The sequence below is a fragment of the Pteropus vampyrus genome, unplaced genomic scaffold (assembly GCF_000151845.1).
Source record: "Pteropus vampyrus isolate Shadow unplaced genomic scaffold, Pvam_2.0 Scaffold83, whole genome shotgun sequence".
Lineage (NCBI taxonomy): Eukaryota > Metazoa > Chordata > Mammalia > Chiroptera > Pteropodidae > Pteropus > Pteropus vampyrus.
Window position 1 is genome coordinate 6,379,545 of NW_011888864.1, and position 22,061 is coordinate 6,401,605.

General features: G+C 36.6%; 1 protein-coding gene across 4 annotated transcripts in view; it reads right to left on the reverse strand.

The window, feature by feature from the left end:
• Window positions 1–13,780: 13,780 nt before the first annotated feature.
• Window positions 13,781–22,061, reverse strand: part of TM9SF2 (transmembrane 9 superfamily member 2) — a 49,392-nt gene continuing 41,111 nt past the window's right edge. For 3 of the 4 annotated variants that reach the window (XM_011363209.2, XM_023532421.1, XM_023532420.1), the window contains 2 exons: window positions 17,385–17,556; window positions 13,790–14,500 (listed from right to left, as the gene is read on the reverse strand). In XM_011363209.2, coding sequence (XP_011361511.1) covers window positions 14,433–14,500; window positions 17,385–17,556 — 240 coding nt within the window. In that variant the 3' untranslated portion in view covers window positions 13,790–14,432. Of the gene's footprint in view, window positions 14,501–17,384; window positions 17,557–22,061 lie in introns of all 4 variants that reach the window. The other variant, XM_023532422.1, reaches the window with a different exon arrangement.

Consider the following 22,061-nt stretch of genomic DNA (forward strand, 5'->3'; position numbering starts at 1 on the left):
TGGCCATCACACCTAGGGGTAATCAGTGACCTTGAGGAGAAGCAGAAATAGTCATAGAAGAAGCAGAGACATAGCAAAGCTCTGTCATATGTGAGTGGTGTTCCTAGAACCAGTAGCAAAGAACACCGGTGTTGAACTGCTGGGGTGGCTGGGGGCAACTGCGTCTTGTGGAGAACATTCCAAGACTCCACAGAGCCTGGGCATTGAGATGATTTCCTGTCCTTATTTCTCTGCTTTCCTCTCTTCTCCTCTCCTCTTCTCTCTGTTCTCTTCTCTCCTCCTCTCCTTCTCCCTCTCCCTCTCTCTCTCTTTCTCCCTGTGTGTGTCTCTGTCCCTCACACAAATAGTTTTATATAGATTTTTTTTCTGATTGCAGTTAAGAGATGCTCATTCTCATTGTTTCTTTGCAATAAATACTGTCAACTAAAGAAATTTGAAAAGGTCTTTGCTCTTACAACTAAAGAAGCTTAACCAACATCCCATCAGAGTTTCAGATCCATTCTAGATCCATCTACAAAACTGACTATAGGATATCTTTTCCTGGATGTCTGCTGAATGAATACACACATATGCACATACAAGCAAGGGAATAAAGGAGGAATGAGCCAGGATGGGACATAGTGAAAAAGCAGCTGAAAAGGCAGGTAAGTGCCTTAAGAGAGTGCATTGCTACAGAAGGCAGTAAATTCAAACTTTGGTTCTCAAACATTAGTGGGCATCAGAATCACCTCAATGGCTTGTTAAAACTCAGATCGCTGGGCCCCATCTGCAGAGTTTCTGATCCAGTAAGTCTGGAGTGAGGCCTAAGAATCTGCATTTTTAATAAGTTCTCAGGTGATGCTGACACTGCTGATCTGGGAACAACACTGAGAGCCAACAGAGTTTCAAGGAGTGAGTGGCTAAGAAAATGAAATACCTCAGGAGCTTTGCACAAAGTAATGGACAGATTTTCTATGTCGTCAGTCCAGCTCGCAATTTCCAGAGAATAGCAGATTTTGCTGCTTTCTATCCCATGAAAAAAATACACACACACACCCCCCACCCCCCAATTATTTGTCCCCCGGGAATATCTCATTGTCAAAGTCACAGGTAGTGTGGGTGAGTCCTCCTCATTAAAGCTGTCAACACTGCCTAGCGCCCGGCCCTGACCAGGACAGTCGCAGCAGGTTACTGGGTCAGTCAGCATCTGTCTCCCTCAGAATCCTGCACTTTCAGCCACGCCCACCTCCATTATGTAGGTTAGAGTCAGATTAGGGCTGAGGAAGCGAAGGCTCTAGAGCTCCCTCAGGTGGATATTTTTATTTCAGTTCTGTACCCATCCTAGAGCACATTTCATCATGTACTGAATATGGGGCATTACTGGTTACCTGCTGAACGAGTTTCCTAGGGCTGCAATAATGAATTATCACAAGCCAAGTGGCTTAAAACGATAATTCGTTCTCTCAGTTTTGGAAGCTAGAAGTCTGAAATCAAGGTGTCAGCGGGGCTGTGCTCAGTCTGAGACCTGAAGGGGAGGGTCCTTCCTCGCTTCTCCCAGCTTCTCATAGTTTGCTGGCCATCCTTGGCCTTCCTCGGCTTGCAGCTGCAGCACTCCATTCTCTGCTTTCTCACATGTGTATCTCTATCTTCACATGCTTTATTTGTCATCTGTGTATCTCTATCTTCGTATCTTCACATGGCATTCTCCAGTTATTAAATCAGTCACATGGCAGCAGGGTGGGCCCTACTCCGATATGGCCTCATCTTAACTAATTATATCTGAAATGATCCTATATTCAAATAAGATCACAATCTGAAGTACCGGAGGTTAGGACTTCAACACATATTTTTGGAGAGCACACAATTAACTCATAACACCAACCCAGGACCCTTTACCCCTTTATTTCCTAATCAAACCCAGATTTTTCCAAAAACATATTAACTAATATACCAGTGAATAAAAATTTCCAAGCTGAGACTGGGAAGACCCTGCCTACATGGCAATAGTTTGGCCTCGTGCACAGGAAGTACTTGGGGCAACTGACAGAATATGCTCCTGAAGAGCTTATAGCAATGGGGAATCCAGGCCACGCAATAAGCCTTTAAAAGATGGGGCATAAGAAGGCCATGCAGAATCATGGCACCCCTCAGATCATTAGTTTGCTAATCACCCGTTTTTTTCTGCCTGTTATCTCCAATCAGGTTATAAAGGCTGGCTTTTTTTTTTTTTTTTTAATCTATTTTGGCTCTTATCACAAAGACTAATATATAATAGAGACTCAAGTTGAATAAATGTTTCAAATATTGTTAAAAATATTCATTTTGCTAAATCCTTTTTCTGCCCCATTGTGAGCTGTTATCTGCTTATGCAATAAAATGAGCACTAAAACAATGAGGGGTGAGGAAGGATTGTACTAAAGGAGCAGATATTGGTTTCCCATCTCAAAACTGAGAAAGTAGATGCAGAACTTAAGGGATAGCTGTGAGTGATCAAGCTGAGACTATTCAGGGCTTTGGCTACAGCAGATTTTAAATAAGACAAAGTGGCAAATGCTGAGGCAGAAAATGCTGGATTGCTGGCAGAGGGTGTGTGTTCCCTTCAGGCACCAAATAATAGTGGGTGTAAATGTGGATTAAGTGGGGCTCAAGTGGCTTTGGAAGGAAGTCAGCTAATGAGAAAACATGTTCAGCCCGGGAAAGACAGACTGGACCAGACCACAGAGGTTTGAGTTAAGTGCAGTCAGGAATTTAGTGACAGGTTCCTTCCCATCTCTCCTTGACCCACAGAGTTGGATGTCTAAGAGTGCCAGATCCTATAAGAGTGTGTGCACCTTTGTCTTTGATTGGACTAGTTTACAACTCTGTAGAGATAGATGTAAACTTGTAGAAAACCGAAAGTCATGGAAACGTTTCCCGTTTCTGGCAATGTCAGTGAATCATATTCCTAGCAACGTAAGAATTTTGTCAAGTAGAAAGTATGAATCTCTGTAAGTCAAAATCTCATTTGACCTGGTTTGAACATCTTACTGATTCTCTGTTAATGAGTTAAATAAAATCTTTCACATGCAAGCATTTTATATTTATATGAGAGTCATGATTTTACTTTTCAGAATATTCTACTTTAACAGGGAAAGAGGTAAAGAGGAATCAAATGAGAGATACACAGGTACCTGAAGTTTCAAAGGTTAAACAGAGACATAGGTAACTATGGAGAAAATCAAGCCAATGCTGGTGAGGGATGAGAAAGCAGACTGTTGGGGGGAAAAATTCAGGAGATATGAAGTCTGTCGTTAGACCTTTCCAATTCTCTTATAAATCTCCTCTTTCAGAGACCTTATCAGAGTCTGAATTCTCCCCCTTCCCCCAAGATCAAATTCTTCTTCCTTTCCCAGCAAGACTTTCTGTTCCACTAAGAAACTGAAACTGTCTGACTATAATTTCTCAAGGGTGTTATTTTCTCATTTTGAAAAAAAAAAAATTAGATTTATGCCAAATTTGTAAAATTATGGTGGAATATATAACACAATAATTTTCATTTTTAACTGTGCAATTTAGTGGCATTACATATATTCAGAATGTTGTGTAACCATCACCACTGACTTTACCTAAAACTTTTTCATCATTCCAAACATCAACTCTGCCCATTAACCAATAACTCCCGCTCCCTGATAAGCTCTAATCTGCTTTCTGTCTCTATGATTTGAATACTCTAGGTACCTCATATTAGTGGAATCATACAATATTTGTTCTTCTGTAATAGGTTTATTTCATTTAGCATAATGTTTTCAGAATTGATCTATGTTGTAGCATGTCAGAATTTCATTCCTTTTTAAAGCTGAATAATTTTTCATTATGTGGATAGAACACATTTTACTTGTCCGCTCATTTTGGTGATGGTCATTTGGGTTGTTTCTACCTTTTGGCTATTGTGAATAATGCTGTAAATTTTTTCTTTTTTTTTTTTGAAGGAACTCAGTTGAAAGAAACATAAAAAGATCTGTCACTGAAGCAGTGTGTGCAATATGAAGAATAGGAATTCTACTTTGCCCTGCCCTTACCTTCTTAGAAACCAGGATCTACAGCCCGGCACCCTGCTGCTGAGAGATGCCTATCCTCTAGTATACTTTACTGCAGAATATGCCAAGAAATTTTTGCTTTCTCCCCTTTGTCCCCATCCTAATAGCTAGCTGGGATATTTGTTTGCTAGAGCTGCCATAATAAAGTACCACAGACTGGGTAGATTAAACAACAGAAATTTATTTCCTCTCAGGTCTGGTGGCCAGAAGTCCAAGATCAAGACGTTGGTAGGTTTGGTTTCTTCCAAGGCCTCTCTCCTTGTCCTGTATCTGTCTGTCTTCTTCCCGTGTCTTCACACCACCTTCCCTCTGTGTGTCTGTTCCTGATCTCATCCTCTTTTAAGAATGTTAGTCATATTAGATTAGGGCCCAACCCTAATCTTATTTTAACTTAATTATTTCCTAAAAGGCCCTATCTCCATATAGTCATATTTTGAGGTGCTAAGGGTTAGGATTTCTACATATGAATTTTAGGAAGACACATTCAGTCCCTAATAGCTTGCTGCCAGACTGATAGTATATCACTCTCACATAGACTGAAAGTTTTTAGTCTGCTAGTTTGATGAAACTGAGTTTATGAAAAAGGTGCTCATTTATATTGATATAGCTTGGAATATGCATATTGGATACCAAACCATTAAAGACAAGTCAAAACTGCAGAAATCCTTGCGAGGAAATTGCATTAACTCATTGACTTAAATGCATCTTATGGTTAGATTTTCCAGTTGCTTTTTGAGAGGAATTTTATTTTCCCTAAGCAGCTGGTGGGATTTGTGGGGTGCTGTCAGTGAAGGTGGTAATGGGAGCAAGAGGGGAACTGGTTGTTGGCATTGGGTGACTTGGACTTGCTTAACTTACACGGCTTTCAGTTTCTCCCTTTGTGAGCAGGAGGGGCTTAATGATTCTGTGGTCTATGGGCCCTGGTTCTCAACCATGGGCCGGGAACAGGGAGCAGGGGGCAAGCACCGCATCACCTGGAGCTGGTGAGACGCAGAATCTCTGCACTCTCTGCACGACGAATCAGAATCTGCATCTTAAGCTCTCCAGGTGATTTACATGCACATCGAGGTTTGAGAAGCACAAATTTAAGACTCATTCACTCTGGTGGTCACAGAGGGAAACCAAGGAGCCAATAACTGAAATTTAATTTGTCCCTCTCTTCCCTCAGATAGCAGTTTGGAGGAAAGATGTTTGTGCTTCTGAGCTGCTGTAAATGCACAGGAAAGGCTCCTTTCCTGCAGGCACCCACATCCACCCTATTCAGAGTAGAAAACAAGGATTCAAACACCAGTGTCCCCACCCTTTGCTAATCCTAAGAGATCTAAGGAATGAGCAAAACCCAACTGGATTAATAGCTTAATTTTGGAAATGACCTGGGCCTCCATACTGAAATCTGCCATAGATCCATGTTATAAGGAGAGATACACTCAACAGTAAAAACAAACAGTCCACTTAGAAACTGGGCAACAGACATGAACAGACATTTCACCAAAGAGAGTATACAGATGACAAATAAGCACATTAAAAAATGTCCAACATCATTAAACATAAAAGAAATCCAAATAAAAACCACAATAAGATGTTACTACATACCTACCAGAGCAGCTAACAAAAATAGTGACAACACCAAATGCTGGTGAGAATGCAAAGAATCAGGGTCACTCTTGGTGGGGATGCAAAACGGTACGGCTGCTCTGGAAAACAGTTTGGCAGTTTCTTATAAAACTACCATACCGCTCTGTCATTTCACTCATAGATATTTATTCAGAGAAATGAAAACTTACATTCGCACAAAAATCTGCATAAGAATGTTCACAGAGGCTTTATTCATAATAGCCCCAAGCTGGAAACGACGCAGACGTCCTTCAGTGTGGTAAAGGCTCATACATCCACACTGTGGAATACTACTCAGCAGTAAAAGAATGAACAGCTGCTGCACAAAACAATCTCCCTAAGCTAAGTGAAGAAAGCCAATCCCAACGGTCACATGCTGCACATCTATTTATATGACATTTTTGAAATGACAACATTATAGAAATGAAGAACAGGTTAATGGTGGGAGGGGTGTAAGAGAGGTGGGGGTACACTTTTATGGCAAAGTCTAGCCGGAAGGGTCCTGACGTTGATGGAAATGATCTGTATCTTGACTGTGTCAGTGCTGATTTTGATACTGTGCTGTGGTTTTGCAAAATAAAAATATTGAAGGAAATTGTGCAAAAGGTACACAGGATCTCTCTCTCATTTCTTGCAACTGCATATAAATTTATACTCTCCCCAAAAAAGAGAGAAAAGAAAAAGAAAAAATGATTCTTAGAGAGAGAGAGAGACAGAGACAGAGACAGAGACAGAGACAGAGACAGAGACAGAGACAGAGACAGAGACAGAGACAAAGAGACAGAGAGAGAGCATACTGTGTCCTAGTCCCCAGTGAAAACTGTGCTTTGATTCTTTAACAATGGAGGAGTTCTAATTGCTTCCACTGGGTATGGAATGGGAAGGGAGAAGAGGGGTCTTTTTAATTTATTCTCTAGAAAGCCCTACATTACTATGCGAACTAGAAAAAATAGCTTAGACTAATCTTTCTCAGGAAATAACTGGTCACCAAAGCCCAACCAGCACATACTTCAGAACCTGCCAGAAAGCCAAGCCTAAGAAATTACAGGTTAATCTCTTGTCCCTAGTTGGTGCCACATGTCAGAAGCCAACTCTTTGTCAGCAGGATGTCCTTTACACTGGCCTTGGGGTGCACTGATTCGAGGTTTCCAGATGTGGGAGAAGTCTGTCTGGGTGTTGGCTTCAGCCACATTCCACCAGGCTGAGGCTGGCTCAGGCCTTCCTTGCACATAGGCTCCAGGCAGCTTTTAAAACCTGTCTTTGACTGAGGAGCTCATCAAATTCCGTATGAAAACAGGAGAGAGTTTCCACAGCTCATCTCCCCAAGGACTGCTGCTTGCCCACAGACTGAGAGTTCTGGAACTTCTCTCCCAACACATCCCTCAGCATCCCACTCACTTGGATCTTTACCCTTCAGTGCTTATGGGGTGCCTACAGATTATTGCGGCTTTGGCTTCCTGTCCTGCCCAGTGCAGACATGGAATGAAAGGCATAAACCAAGGCAGTACGTTGAGCTCTACTTTGGTCAAGAGGCCACTTGCCTTTTTCACAGAGCAAGTACCATGACGATGGGGAGTCAGGCTCTATAAACAGAGACCAATTCTTTGCCTTCCCTTTACTTCTCTATATTCTATCTCAATGACAGTTACCATCAAATTGCTACATCCTCTCCTATATTTGATCCATTGCTTTCTGTTCACCAGAAAACCAGATCTGGGCTTCTCAACCAGCAAGTCCCAATCAGTGAACATTGGTCGACCTCCAACTGGTTTCCACCACCATCCCTTGCCTTGACTGGAAGGGACTTGGCTTGCCTCCTACCACTCAATCAGCAACTCAAACCCTCAAAATGAACCACAGGTCAGTTTCTTCTTGTTTGGGGGGCAAGACTAGGGGTATGGCACTCTCCACACTCCCAAAAACATTCACATCCTCTCCTCCCCATAGTGGTCACATTATGATTTGAAAAAAAAATAAAGAGTAATACTTTACTCTTTATAATGTATATATAGAAAATCTAGTAAAATTAAGATAAATACTGCAAATGCCAAACCACTGTATTTGTATAACTAGAACACTGGGAGGATCAGAGGTTAACTGTGGCTTAATATAAAATCACATCTTAACCCAACTCCCTTTTAGTTTTTTGTCACTTGCCAAAGAGTTTCACATACATTCACTCACACGCTATAGCAATCTAGAGATTAAATGTTTGAAGGTAAGTGTAAGTCAGAAAGGATTTAAGATTACAGTTTTTTCACAGCTTTAAAAATAGGTTACATCTTCCAGTGGAAGAGAGTAACTCACAGGTGTTGTGTGAGGCCAGTTGCTCCTCCATCCTCAGGGCACCCTTTAACCCACACCACTTCGGGGTTAGGTTGGTGAAGGGATCCCCTCAGCCTCCTGGGACTGTCCTGGGTGCCAGGACATGGTAGGATGTATTTGGGGAGTTGCTGGAACCTGGAGCCTGAGCTGGGTACCTTGAGGCATCCATGCATCTGGGCTTCTGGTCACAGCCCTGATGACAGGTGAGAGCAAAAAGGAGAGTGTTGCCCTCGAACCAGGTAGGGTGGCTCCAGAGACACAATGTTAGCCACCGCAGTGCAGCAATATCGAAGGTGCTGAGAAGGAACTGTACTTCCCTCCTCAATCTGTTCACACCCATCCTTGGGGTTTTTCCTCCTCAGGACACAAAACTTATTCCACTGTTACTCATTGGTTAAAAATGCAACCCTGACAGAGATTTTCAAAAAAAAAAAATCACACTTAAGGTAGAAATAAACCATATAGTGACTTCCCCTGAAATTAAGCTTTGAAGAAAACCCATGGATATGTGACGGAGGTGGAGAGAAAGCTGAGAGCTCATCTTTGGCATCTGAGACAAACCAGGAGGTACAAGCATCAAGACAAACTGTCAGGTGTACATTTTAGCCAGGCATCAGGTTGTTTTTAAGTTGTTTTTCAAAGATCAGTATTATGGGGCCACATTTTTCTGTGTATGGAATTAGATGATATACCCATTAGTTGGGATCCGGCAATGATCCCAGGTCAACAGGTAGTTGAGCTATGGAGCAAGAGTTTTCCCTTCAAATTTCTTTCCTCAAACAGGTCCTAAGAGGTGGCTTATACCACTTTACGAATTTATTAACCATCAATGAGGTGTCATTTAATAATGGTGCTGCTTTGTACTAATATTCTGAACACACTCTGCACAATAAAAACGCAACCTCCACAGTTGTTTTCTTAAAACCCTCGCACCAATTTTGAAAACAAATACTATTGTCAGTTAAATAGGTATCCAAACAAGAGCTTTCGGTAGGTAAATTTAAAATAAAGGTTAAATTTCTGGAAAGATATTTGGAAACTGTTAATAGTGGTTGTCTGCAGGGGGAGAGAACTCAAGTGACTGAAGTATGAATGGAGACTTACTTTTCTCTATATTCTTTTGTACATTTTGAATAGTTTACCGTGTGTGGATTACTTATTCCAAAGGAAAAAAATGAATTAAGTGAAAATTAAAATAAATATTCTGAATCTAAGTTGAAACTGTCAATATTGAATATCCCTGTTAAAGTGACTTTTCTTAAACCTTCAAAATAAAGGGAAACAAACTCTGCTTTTTAAAAGAGCCCACCCTCTTCCATCCCCAGCATTTCAATAGCTGTGTATAATTCCTCTAAGGAGCCAGTAAGCATGTGTGGGCATTAAAAATGCATTTAATTACTTCCCCCCAAGTTTGACAGAAGTGTGGCAAAGAGGGCCATCTGTTTTGTTTGAATGAGAAATGACCCAGCATTCTGATTTCAATTAGCCTCTTTGTAGTTTTGCTTGAGCTGGTTCCACGGGTAACAGTTCAAACTAAGTGTAGAGAGGAGCTGGCCAAGTTCTGCCAGTGCTGATTTGTTTTAACAACTGTCAACGAACATAGAACAAATGTACAAGACAATGTTGCTGGATACACGTTGAAATGCATAATTTTATGAACTCAAAATAGCACATTCTGGAATCTGAGAGCTAAACAAAATATTGAAAAGGTATCTTTAAGTCATTATATCAAACAATTTAAACATTTAAAATCAGTATCACTTATATCCTAGTTTCAATCAACAAATATTTGTCTACAATAAGCAAAATACTGTTATGCCCTGAGCGTGAACCAAAAATGATACAAGCAGTGATTCTTGCCCTTAAGAAGTCTGTGATCTACTTGGGAGGATAAGCCTGCAAGTTAAACAATAATTTGAGTAATATTTAAGATAACAGAACTGTCAAACATCAGTATGCAATAAATGAGTTAATGAAGATGAAAAGTAATTCAGTCAAAGGCTTTATATTGGGAGGTATCTGCTCATTAGTGGTAGCGCAGGACTAAAACATACCGCATCAAACTCTAAATCCTGTGTCCCCTCCATATCACCTCTATTCGCATCTCTCTCCCACCCTCCCCCTCTCAGTGGGAGGTTTACAAAGGTGGGTGTATCATCTCTAGAATAGTTAAGGGTTACCCAAAGATACATCACTGCATTGGTGAAGGTCCAAAGTCACCCCTGTGACTCTAGGGAAACCAGCCTGAACCTTGGCTCTAGTTGTCACTGCCTCCCGGGGTGTGTTTGTCTTGACGGGATTCCTGGGTCCTCATCCCGCATAGGCTGATTGTCAAATTCTTTGATGGTCATGTAATGGGCCTCAAGGAAGTCCTATGGATAGGGGTCATATTTGATGACAGCTAGTTTGTGCCATTACAGGAACAACTGATTCATATTTCCCTGCATGTGGAGCAAATTGCCACTGCACTCAGGTATTCCCAGTCCTTACCATCTTGTTTCTTCATGTACTCAAAGAAGATTCTACCACCTCTGTTCTGCAGCTTCACTAGTTTCTCATCATGTCCCCTCTCCTCAAAGGGTTTGTAACGTTTTTCAAAGTCACATCATCCAGGGCAGAGGAGAAGGAAGTCTGGAAGGTGTTCTTTGAGTCCTGGTGGTGTGGTCGCTGAGAGGGGACCGTGAAGTGGGATCATGGCTCGGCAGAAGAATCATTTGATGAGTTCTGAGACCCCAGCTCCTTCCACCCTAGCGCTGCTGAAGCAGAAAACGAGTGTGGCTAACCCTGGCTCTACTGCCTTTGTTTACTGCTGTACGTTAAGATGGTCCAAGTTAACACGCAACAATTGTCTTGCTATAACATCAGCCAGAAGACCCTCCTTCACTCTGACCCACCCACCTACGATGTTGCTAATAACCAAAAAACAAAAACAAAACATTCATCTTATATTTAGGAAGAAAATCAGATTTGAATTCTATGTATACAATGTCATTGATTGTAAAGTATCAATTAAAACTAGTTTTTAGCGTGAATGCAATCTATCATTTTTGACTTACACCTATCACAACTTTTCAGATAAATTAATGACTTATGACTTATTATAGTGCTACTTACTTATGATGGTCAATACCATTCATGTGGCCTAGTTTTCCAAAAAATATCCAAGATAATAAATAGGACCTTTCAGACCTTGTTTTCTTTACAAAATAATTCATTATTAATAAGAATGTCAAATATATCAGTGGCTCAAAGAATGAAAAGGAAAAAAGATAATTGAGAAAATGAAGATATGAAGTTCAAATGAGCAGGCTGAAGAAATCCAGAATTACAAAAGCTGGAGGAAATATGCAGAACAATGATTTTTAGTGTTTAGACTTTAAATCACATTGAAGGAGAGAAAAATCAGTAGGAGGAAACAGGTTTGGTTCTATCAAAGTAAAAACACCTGAGATCTCATTGTAGGCATAATGTTATTATGGCCACCATTTTTTCTGGCTATAGGAGCAAAATGCAAATATGAAAGTATACTTAATAACATAAATTTACATATAATGACCTACCGGAATGCCCTGCTATCCACAGGTAGGTGAAGAATTCATTCTGTTAATGGAGGTTATTTATTCTATTCATTAAAAACCAAAGAGGGTCTTTATAAAGTCTTCTCAAGTTAATAATATAAGAAAAATATTTAAGACCTGTAATGCTTTGTAGTTGTTAAAGTGTTGTGTGAGTCATTACTTAATTTTAGCAAGTATATGTAGAAGTATGAGGTACTGATAGCGCATTTAAGGTATTAGTAATTTTCAAGTCAAACAGCAAATAGAACAAAGGGACCAGATGCCCATTTCTGGCCTTGGAGCAACTTCTGTTCTGCATTATGCACAAGCTTTTACCTCTTATGGCATAACAGACACAGAAAGGTCTACATTCACCTACCTCCTTTAAACTGCCTACATTACCTAAATAACACTCTTTCCAGTCACTCCTTCCAGCTAAAGCATTGATTACTTAAAATGCAAATGTTAAATAGCATTAAAGTTACTTTATATGTTGATGTTGCTAAGATTAGCAAATTGGCCAAGAGTTGGGACACTGAAAAAATGACTTACCTAGGTAAATTCTAAAGTGACAAGAAAAGAAAATTCAGAAAACATGATTGCCGTGCGTGTTCATGGCATCATGGCAACCTAGGTAAGTAAGATAGAGCCCCTGTCCCCAAAGAGCTTACTTGTAATTTTAGTGGAGGGGAGACAGACGCCTGATAAATAACTGTGTTACAAAGCATGAAAGAAGAGAGCTTAATGAATGAGGGTTTTAAAAACCTTTCCAAATAGCTGAGATTCATTGGTTTTCTGAGCAATTCTGGATATATCAGAAGCAGGGCTTTCACAAACCTAGCCCAGAAGCAGCCCCTTATCTCTGAAGTATAATTTGTAAGATGGCTCAGAGCAACCCAGTCATGGAGCTCAGATCACAAGGCAACCTAACTTTTTCTTGGGGATATTCAAACTAAGGAAAAGCCTCCTCAGATTCTGAACCACCACCTCCACATGCTATGACCACAGTGCTTTCGTCCTGGAGAATGTCCTAACTAACGCTGGCGATGACTCCTCAGTAGTCACCATGATAAAAGCCACGGAGAAGAGGACTTTTCTCCCACTATCCTCTCACCACTGGTCTTGCCTTCCTTTTCATAGTGTCCTTCCTCACCTCTCCTCCCTTCTAAGTCTTTTCCTTCAATACTTTTATTTTTCCAACTGCCTCTTCACTGCTTAAGTGTAAAATATCGTTACTTCAAAGTATAAAGAAAAAATAAAAGTTACATAAAAACAGTAAGATGACTGTTTTAATCACTAAGCTAATTGTTCACAGAAGGAAAAATAAAATTAAAGAAACTTAATTTTGACCAACAAAATTAAGTGTCTGAATCTGGAGATTTTTATAAAACTTTTTCTTTGTTTAGTCAACCAGCCTATCTCAATGGTACCTTAATATTATATATAAAAAACTAAATATACTGCAAAAGATATAAAAATTTGAAAGAAATTTTTCTATCTTAAATCTTCTTTGTGAGAGGTTAAAAATAACTAGAACTCTTTAAAACCAACAAGTCAGTTTTTTTAAAAGGATATCAACATAAAATAATATATTGAGTAAGAACTCACCAATATCATATGAGCAACAGCTAGTAATTTTAGACAAAAGTTTAAAGACAGTATCTGATTTGCTTTCATAAGCAGTAAGCACTGAGTCTCTAAAATACAAGATGAATATTCTCATAAATATAAGCAGATTAATGTTTCTGAAATCATTCCTAAATTCTATAGTCTACATAAATGAAATTCAATTAGATGAATGTGAAAGAGGAAATTATTTCCTAACTCTAAAAAAATTGTTTGTGAAATCCAAACTAAGACAATGCAATCATAGAAAAGACTTGTTAGTCCTTGCTAATCAAAAAAACCAACTTTTTAAAAAATCAAAAATGCTGTATTTTGAAAAACAAGTCAAAAACATAAAATCCTGAATGACAATGAAGTAGGGCGTATATTAACCACTAGACTTACATCATTTATCTGGCTAGATGCATGACTTAAAATTTCCATTACCGCCTAATGGTAAAAATTTTAGAATTGTCACAAAGTCCAGGACACTGAAACTTCGTTTAGATCAAAACTCAGAAAGGTTACATGAACAAAAATCAGTAAAATCTGATAAAACAGTGTAACTCATTTTAAAACACCATTATATTTATAGATTCTCTTTGAATATATAACAGATAATGATGCAATGAAGACATTTTTACAATATTTATTAAGATAACAAATTTATAAATTGAAAGACTCAGAGGCACATAGTTTAAAAGGCCAATACCATGGGAATAATGAAGTCAACACAGAAAAAAAGGTACGAACAATTACAACCAATACAAGATTTTTTTTTAAAAGCCACATCCCAATAAACACATCATACGAATCATCCTTCAAAATTACCATGATAAAAAGTTGTCTCCTTCAAAGAAAAATAATTCTTTCCACTTACCGAGTCTAGAAAATCCTATTTACAATGAACTGTCCTGCATTTCATCAGTATTGTTTAATATGGCCTCTTCTATTGCCGCCATTAGAAGTACTGAAAATTTTATAGCTATTGTATTTACAAATGCACATATTTAAATTTGCTCTTCATTGAGAACAACTGAATATATACTTAAATCAAATCACAATACAAACGTTTTAGTGTGAAAAACTAAACGTTTTAGTGTGGAAAACACATTTTGTAGGGACAAGTGTATGGGAAGAGGTGTATTTAGAATTATGTTGTTTCTGAAGGATTACTAGGCCAATAAGTCTGATAAAATTCAAGGTAGTCACAAAACAGGTCTTTGTTGATGAAGAATTTAATTTATTTCTTTTTAACTGGACACACTGGGCTTCTTCAGTCAACTTTCACCACACTGTATATTTTGGTAACAAACCAAAAGCATGCGAAGAAGCCAATTGTTCCTACAAAAGAAAAAACAAAAAGCCTTTTTCAAAGGAAGCCTCATAATTTACACAAAAATACTTAAAATGACTGATTCCTTACCAGGAATATAGCATAGATCCATGAGCTTTTTTGAAAAATGTACAACCACCTCAAATCAAATTTTCTACAGAAACTGACAGAAAAACTTTTTGTACAATGACAATTGTACAAAATGACAATTTTCCTTTCCTGTTTAAGAATATTTTATCATAAAATGGAAAGCTGATATTAAAATTCAAGGTATGATATGAATAGCTTAAATAGAATATCAGATTCATAAAATAATAAAATGGAGGTATTTTCTAAGTATAGTTATTGGGAATTATCAGTTTTCAAAGAATTATAATAACTCAAAAATGTTTTATAAAGTGCTAAAAGTAATATAATTAGGATACTATCAAAGATGCACCTCCACAAAAAATGAGAAGTGTAGTGGTACCAGAGGACAGAGTAGCTCTGTCAGAAGCTGTGTATATCATCTTTGAACTAATCCACTGAAATCTACAAGCCCATTTCTTTACCTTATCAAACAGATAATTTTACATGCCCTAGCTGCCTCCATAGACTGTTATGTAGAGCAAATGAAATGATTCCTGAAAAAATATATGCCTTGATTTTCAGGTATCTTCATCTTTCTAGACTCCAAGAGATATGAATGCTATATGGGTGACAAAAATGAGTCTCTGAGGGATTAAGTAATCCCTAATGGCCTTGTGGCTGGTTAAGTAGAACTAGAACCCAAATTCCCTTTTCCTGACTTTGAGTGTAGTACTCTTTTTAACTATTCTGTGCTTAGATTTACTAAACATAAATTTATAGAGACTCTGTTTTGCAAAAGGATGTATACTAAATTGTGAAACTGCCAAACACATTTCAAAAAACTAAGGCATACCATTTTTTTCTAGGATTACCCCTCAGAAATAGTCAACATGTAGGGGTACAGAAGAATACAGGAGATATACATAAAAATATATATTTTTATATGTAAAGTCCCAATGGTTTTTCACTACTGTTTTAAATGTAATATAAAAAAATGTAACATAAAGTAATAAAGGAGATTTTCTATATCAAGTGAGACATTACTATGGGAAGTTATAAACACTATACTCATTCTTACATCATACATGTACTGAGCACCTACTATGGCCAAGTCACTATTTTGGAGAACACATAGTACCTTACAGATATTCGAAGGGTCATTAGTAAGCTAAGCTTGGGAAGAAGCTGGGGTTAATTTCAGAAAAGTAATACTAAAAACATAAATATCTTTAAACAACCTCATGCTTAGCAAGAACTTCAAGACAACAAGAGAAGATATTTTAAGATGAGAAAAACATTTTATCACCATACTGGCAATCCAAAGATAGATAAGTTTATTTTGTTCTTAACAAAATACTTTTAGTATTTTTTTTCTTAATATAGGATGGATATAATGTACATACTAAAAGTGGCATCTTTCCTTATGTGACAGAATATTACTTTGTTTTGTAAAACAGATTGAAAAAATGACGTCAGTTTGGAGTCCTGAAGTAACTAGGGGTATACCCCACTTTAGAAAAATGCAAGACATTAAAAGTGCTCACCACTCCCATGTAGAGAACTTTTTTCACAAAGTGAAATACACTAAAAATTACTGGCTTAACTTTAACAACTCTAAGCGAAAATATGACACTTTAAAAATCAAGAACAATAAAGTTTAGATGATGGTTAAATTATTATTATAACAAATGCTTAGAAAAACAACATTCACTAAGATTATTTTTTGTGTGTAGGCAAGGAATAAATTATTCTATAGATGCATTTATAGATACACAGATACACAAAAACAGTAATTCCTTGTTTCATAAGCTACCTTGATTCTACAGACCATTTGTTAAGATTTATGGCTGTGAGTCTAAATCTATCACATAGCACCAAGATATGTGCACACTCCCCCCACCACCCACACACACACACACACACACACCAACCTCACAATGTCTGACCAATGACCTGGAATACAGAACTGATATATGTGCCTGAAGATTGTTATACACTGATATAGCAACAGGGGCACTTCAAAACCCTACCTAATGCTCTTAAATCTTAATTGATGAGTAAAAAGTAGAACAGTTCTAATGTTTTTAAAGTTTTTTTTCTTTTGGGATCCTGTATCTCCTCATATAGCATGCAACACAATCTTAGATAAAATTTCAGATGTACATTTATTATGCCAAAGAAAGGCCCCCAATTTTCTTTTTTCAGTTCGGTCATTCCACAAGCATTTACCAAACACCCAAAGGGCTCTGAGATACGGAAAACTTTTATCCAGAAGGATACAGAAGATACACATATGTAGAAACACCAATACAATATACACTATATCCTGTTAGGTACTTGGATTTTAAAGCAGAGATATAAACTTATAGTTTAAAACTTTTAGCATAAGGGATGTCCTATAATTATTTTTTCTTGATATCATTTATTCTCAATCTTATCTTGATTTCACCCCCCCAATTTCTACTTTATTCCTAAACTTATGAAACTAGAGCTTTTAACTCTATTTTTGAAATGGGCAAAAGAAAGATGGTACCATTAGGAGGTTAACAGGGGAAAACCTTGAGATGTTCTGGTCCAGGTGACCCTGTACTTTTAGCACAATATGGACCTTGTTTAGTCTTCTTCCCTTAGGTTCTGCTTTCTCGCCTTTAATTCACTGATATTCACGTCAAAGGGGGGCAGACAAAAATATGCTTAGTTGCACTAAGGACTTAATATAGGAGTGCTAAATAGGAGAAGCCTGCATGGGTTTTCTAAAAGGAAAATATTTATAAATAATTGCCTAGAATTTTATTAATTAAAAATAATCATTTTAATTCTTACCTGTAAAAAGAAAGAAGATCAAAACCATTATCATGGTATAACCAAAGTACAGAATTGTACTTGCTGTTCCTGTAATTTGCAGTTTTGAAAAGAAGTAGTGTATTGCGTATATTAAGAAATAAACTGCAGTAAAGCCACTAGTAAGGAACGAACGCCATTGCCAATGATAATCCTAGTAGAAAAGAAAAAAAATTAAAGAATAAGAATGACTTTTCAATAGATAACATGTAGCAGAATAAAGTTATAAAGCAAACATAGCTAAGTGAAATAGCCACCCAAACCTGATTTTTGCTATCAGTTCCAGTCTCTTTCTCCTACTGAACTTAACCCATTTCCTTCCTCACTAAAAGTGCTAAGAAGCACCTCTTATCTTTGGTGGAACTACTTAAAGACTAGCTAAAAATATGTGGAAAAATCTTAAACAGTTTATGAATAATGAAACATTAAACTTTACCTTAAAGTACAGTTCTCAAAGAAAAGCATTTTTTACTTAGCTTATTTACTTACTAAGCTTACTTAGTAAGTAAATAAGCTTAAGTTCAAAATTAGTATTTCTTATCTTATACTCTGTAAGTATAACTCAATATTAGGAAGAAGATCATTCTATTAAGGCTTGGTTGAAATCTTTTTTCAGCTTTCACTAACAATTTAGACAAGGCTAAGTTTTTAAAACAGCTCTTCTTACTTTTATGTAAGTGGCTATTTATAGCTTAGCAGGAGATCTTGTAAAAGAAATACTGTCTCTCCTACCATTTAGAATATGTGAAAAATAAATATATTTTAAAAGAATACCAAGATTAGAAAATCCAAAAGAATCCACACACAAAAACTACTATCGCTAATAAATAAATTCAGCAATGTAGCAGGGTACAAAATCGACATGAAAATCAGTTGTGCTTTTATGCACCAACAATGAACAATCCAAAAAAAGGGGAAAAAAATTTTTTTAAATTACATTTACAACAGCATTCAAAAGAATAAAATACCTAAGAATAAATTTAACCAAGGAAGTGAAAGACTTATACACTAAAAACTACAAAACAGTGCTAAAAGAAATTAAAGAAGACTTAAATAAATGAAAAGACATCCTATAAAAGTTTATGGATTGGAAGACAATATTGTTAAGATGGGGAATAATCTCTAAAGTGATCTACAAATTCAATGCAATCCCTATCGAAATTCCAACAACCTTTTTTTACAGGAATGGAAAAGCTGATCCTCAAATTCATATTAAATTGCAAAGGGCCCTGAATAGCCCAAATCATCTTCAAAAAGAAGAACAAAGTTGGAGGACTTACTCTTTGTGATTTCAAAACTTACTACAAAGCTATGGCAATCAAAACTGTTGTACTGGCATAAGAATAGTAGATACACCACTGGAATAGAATTGGAAATCCAGAAATAAACCAATATATCTATGGCCAATGGATTTTTAACAAGGATGCCAAAACCATTTAATGAGGAAGGAATAGTCTCTTCAACAAATGGTGATGGGAAAACTGGATATCCACATACAGAAGAATGAAGTCGGACCCTGAACTCATACCCCAAACTAATACCATATATAAAAATTAACTCAAAATGGATCAATGATCTAAATATATGAGCTAAAATTATACATGTAGAAGAAAACATAAGGGTAAATCCTTATGACCTTAAATTTAGCAATAAATTCTTAGAAATAGCAAAAAAACAGATAAATCAGACTTCAACAAAATTAAAAACTTTTGTGTAAAAGACATTGTCAAAAAAGTAAAAAAAAACAACCTAGAAAATGGGAGAATATATTTGCAAATCATATATCCGATAAAGATCCAGTATCCAGAATATATAATGAACACTTACAACTCAACAAAAAGACAAACAACCCAATTTATAAGTGGACAAAGGAACTGAACAGACATTTCTCCAAGCAAGATACACAAATGGTCAACACAAGATGCTCAACATCATTAGTCACTGAAATGAAAATCAAAACCATAATGAAATACTACAGTACATAGACTAGGATAGCTGTAACTTAAAAACAGAAAGCAGCAGTATTGGCAAAAATATAGGGAAATTGGAATACTTGAGCTCTGCTGGTGGAAATGTAAAATGGTGCAGCCACCGTGGAAAGAGTCCTCAAAAAGTTAAACAAAGAATTACCATGTGAGCCAGCAATTCCACTTCTACATTTATACCTCCCAAAATTGAAAACAGATATTCAAATAAATATTTGTACATGAATGTTCATAGCACCACTATTCATAACAGCCAAAAGGTGGAAACAAACCTAATGTCCATCAATGGATAAACAAATTGGGTCATATCTATTCGATGGACTATTATTCACTATAAAAAGAAGTGAAGTACTAATACAGGCTACAATGTGCTGAACCTTAAAAACATTCTGCTAAATCAAAGAAGCCAGACACAGAAGGCTACACATATTAGATGATTCCATTTATATGAAATACCTAGAAGAGATCAATCTGTAGAGACAGAAAGCAGATTGGTAGTTGCAGGGTCTAGGGGGAAGAGAAGAATGGGAATAACTGCCTAATGCATATGGGATTTTGTTCACAAGTAATGAAAATGTTTTGAAAATAGACAGAGGTGGTGTTTACACAACACTATAAATGTGGTATGTGCCACTGAAATGTTCACTTTAAAATGGCTGATTTTATATTATGTGAATTTAACCTAAAAATTTTTAAAAAGGGTCTTAAGCAAAGTTAGATTTTATTTCCTGTATAGAAAATAACTATAAAAGAATGATTTAACACAATCTAAATCTTTAAACAACTCTACCTATTACACAAAGATGCCATCATTCTGCCATGTTGCCATGAATACAACTCATTACAATATAATGTTTCAATGGATTTTTCCACTTAAAATCTGTTTATTTTCATTAAAATTTCAGCCTAGAAATATCTATATTACAAAAAAAATATTAAATAAAACATTTAAAAACTAAAAATTTAAAATTTAGCATAATGTGCTATTCTCAGGAAATTAGCATTTTAAAGTTAAGCACTAAGTAAATATTATACTGAACTAAGATACAATCTTAATTCAACCCTAAAGAGGGCTATATTTGATGCAGGAATACAGGTCAATTTCTATCTTAATGACACATACCTATAAAAATTATTTCAATTAATAGTATTCTAGGTGGTCTTATGCCAAAATTATAAATATTGTCTACAAATTAACGTAAGTGAATATTGCTAATACATACCTCGGCACATAGGTGAAAATAGCAAAGAAGTATAGTTGCTTCAGAACATGTAATAACCAAAATGATAAACACCAGAAATAGGAAGCCAAACATGTAATACATCTGGTGTGACCTATAATCAAACATGTCAAAATAAAATAATGAATATTGTCTCTTTGACACAGCGAATGACATAATCTTTTCATTTTTCTTGAACTGAAAATGTTGCTTTTACTTCCAACTAATCAAAGAACAAATTTTCATTGGTTTAGATGGTGATGGGGTGGGGAGCAGGAATGCAGGGAAGGAAGGATATGGCAATGTCATGATCTTCACCTTCCTGTTCAGGTAGAACCTGAAACTCTTATTTATTCACATATGCTTAGTCTACTTGTCTACTGGTGTCAGATAAATTTGATAAAAAATTAATAGAAAGGCAGACTCAAACTAGGAAAAGGTTACAGCATATACTTTATCATACATGATAAAATCAGTTGAATTTGGAAAATATAACAATCAAAAAGGAAAGAGGTTCAATCACGAAAAAGTTCAAATTTAGTTCTGACTTTATGCTACTTGGTACTTTCTGTAACATATGACAATGTGCTCAAATCATGATCATTAATATACTGCGATGTATACAACCTAACAGAACAGCTCAAAATTATCACATGAGTTTTTCCATGCAAATAAGAAATTGGAGAATGAAGAAATCTTGGAATTAAAAAGGACTTTGAAGGTCATGTAGCTCAATCATCCCTTCAATGCGTGCTCGCAAACCCTCTAGCAAGAGCTCAGAGTATCTTTTCTGAAGCAGTACAGATTACTTCTTTAAGAACACTGATGTGGAGAGACTTGGGTTTTCTGTCACGTGGTAGCTATGTGACATAGACAAATAACTTCCAAAGCTTCATTTTCAACTCTGTAAAATGGGGATGATAGCCATCTCACAGAGAGCTCAGAATTAAGTAAGAGTAAGAATTAATAAACCCTCAATTAATAATAGCTGTTACTTTTTTCCCACATGGAAAGATAAAATAACCTTTCAACTCTTAAAATTTCTTATTGGAGAATGACTTACATTTATAAGATATAAACGGTAATACATATAAACAAAAAGAGAAAGCTAGTATTACATAAAATGGTAATGGGAATAAGAAGGCTTAGTCTTTAGCTTACCAAATACTATTGAGAATGAAGAAAAGCTGTATAAAGATGCACCCAAAGGGCAAAATCCCTCCCATGATAATGCCAGGCAACGGCTTTGTGTAGAAGGACTGTTCGGGAATCTGACGTGGAATCTGATTGGTTCGAACTGGGTGTTCAATGGCCTTCATTAAAGAAAGAAAGAAAGAAAGAAAGAAAGAAAGAAAGGATGCATAATTATATATCTATTTTAAAAATTCTTCTCTGTACTAGATTATTTGCCTGACTTTTTCAGCTTCTATGCTGACACTAATGGCAACACAAGT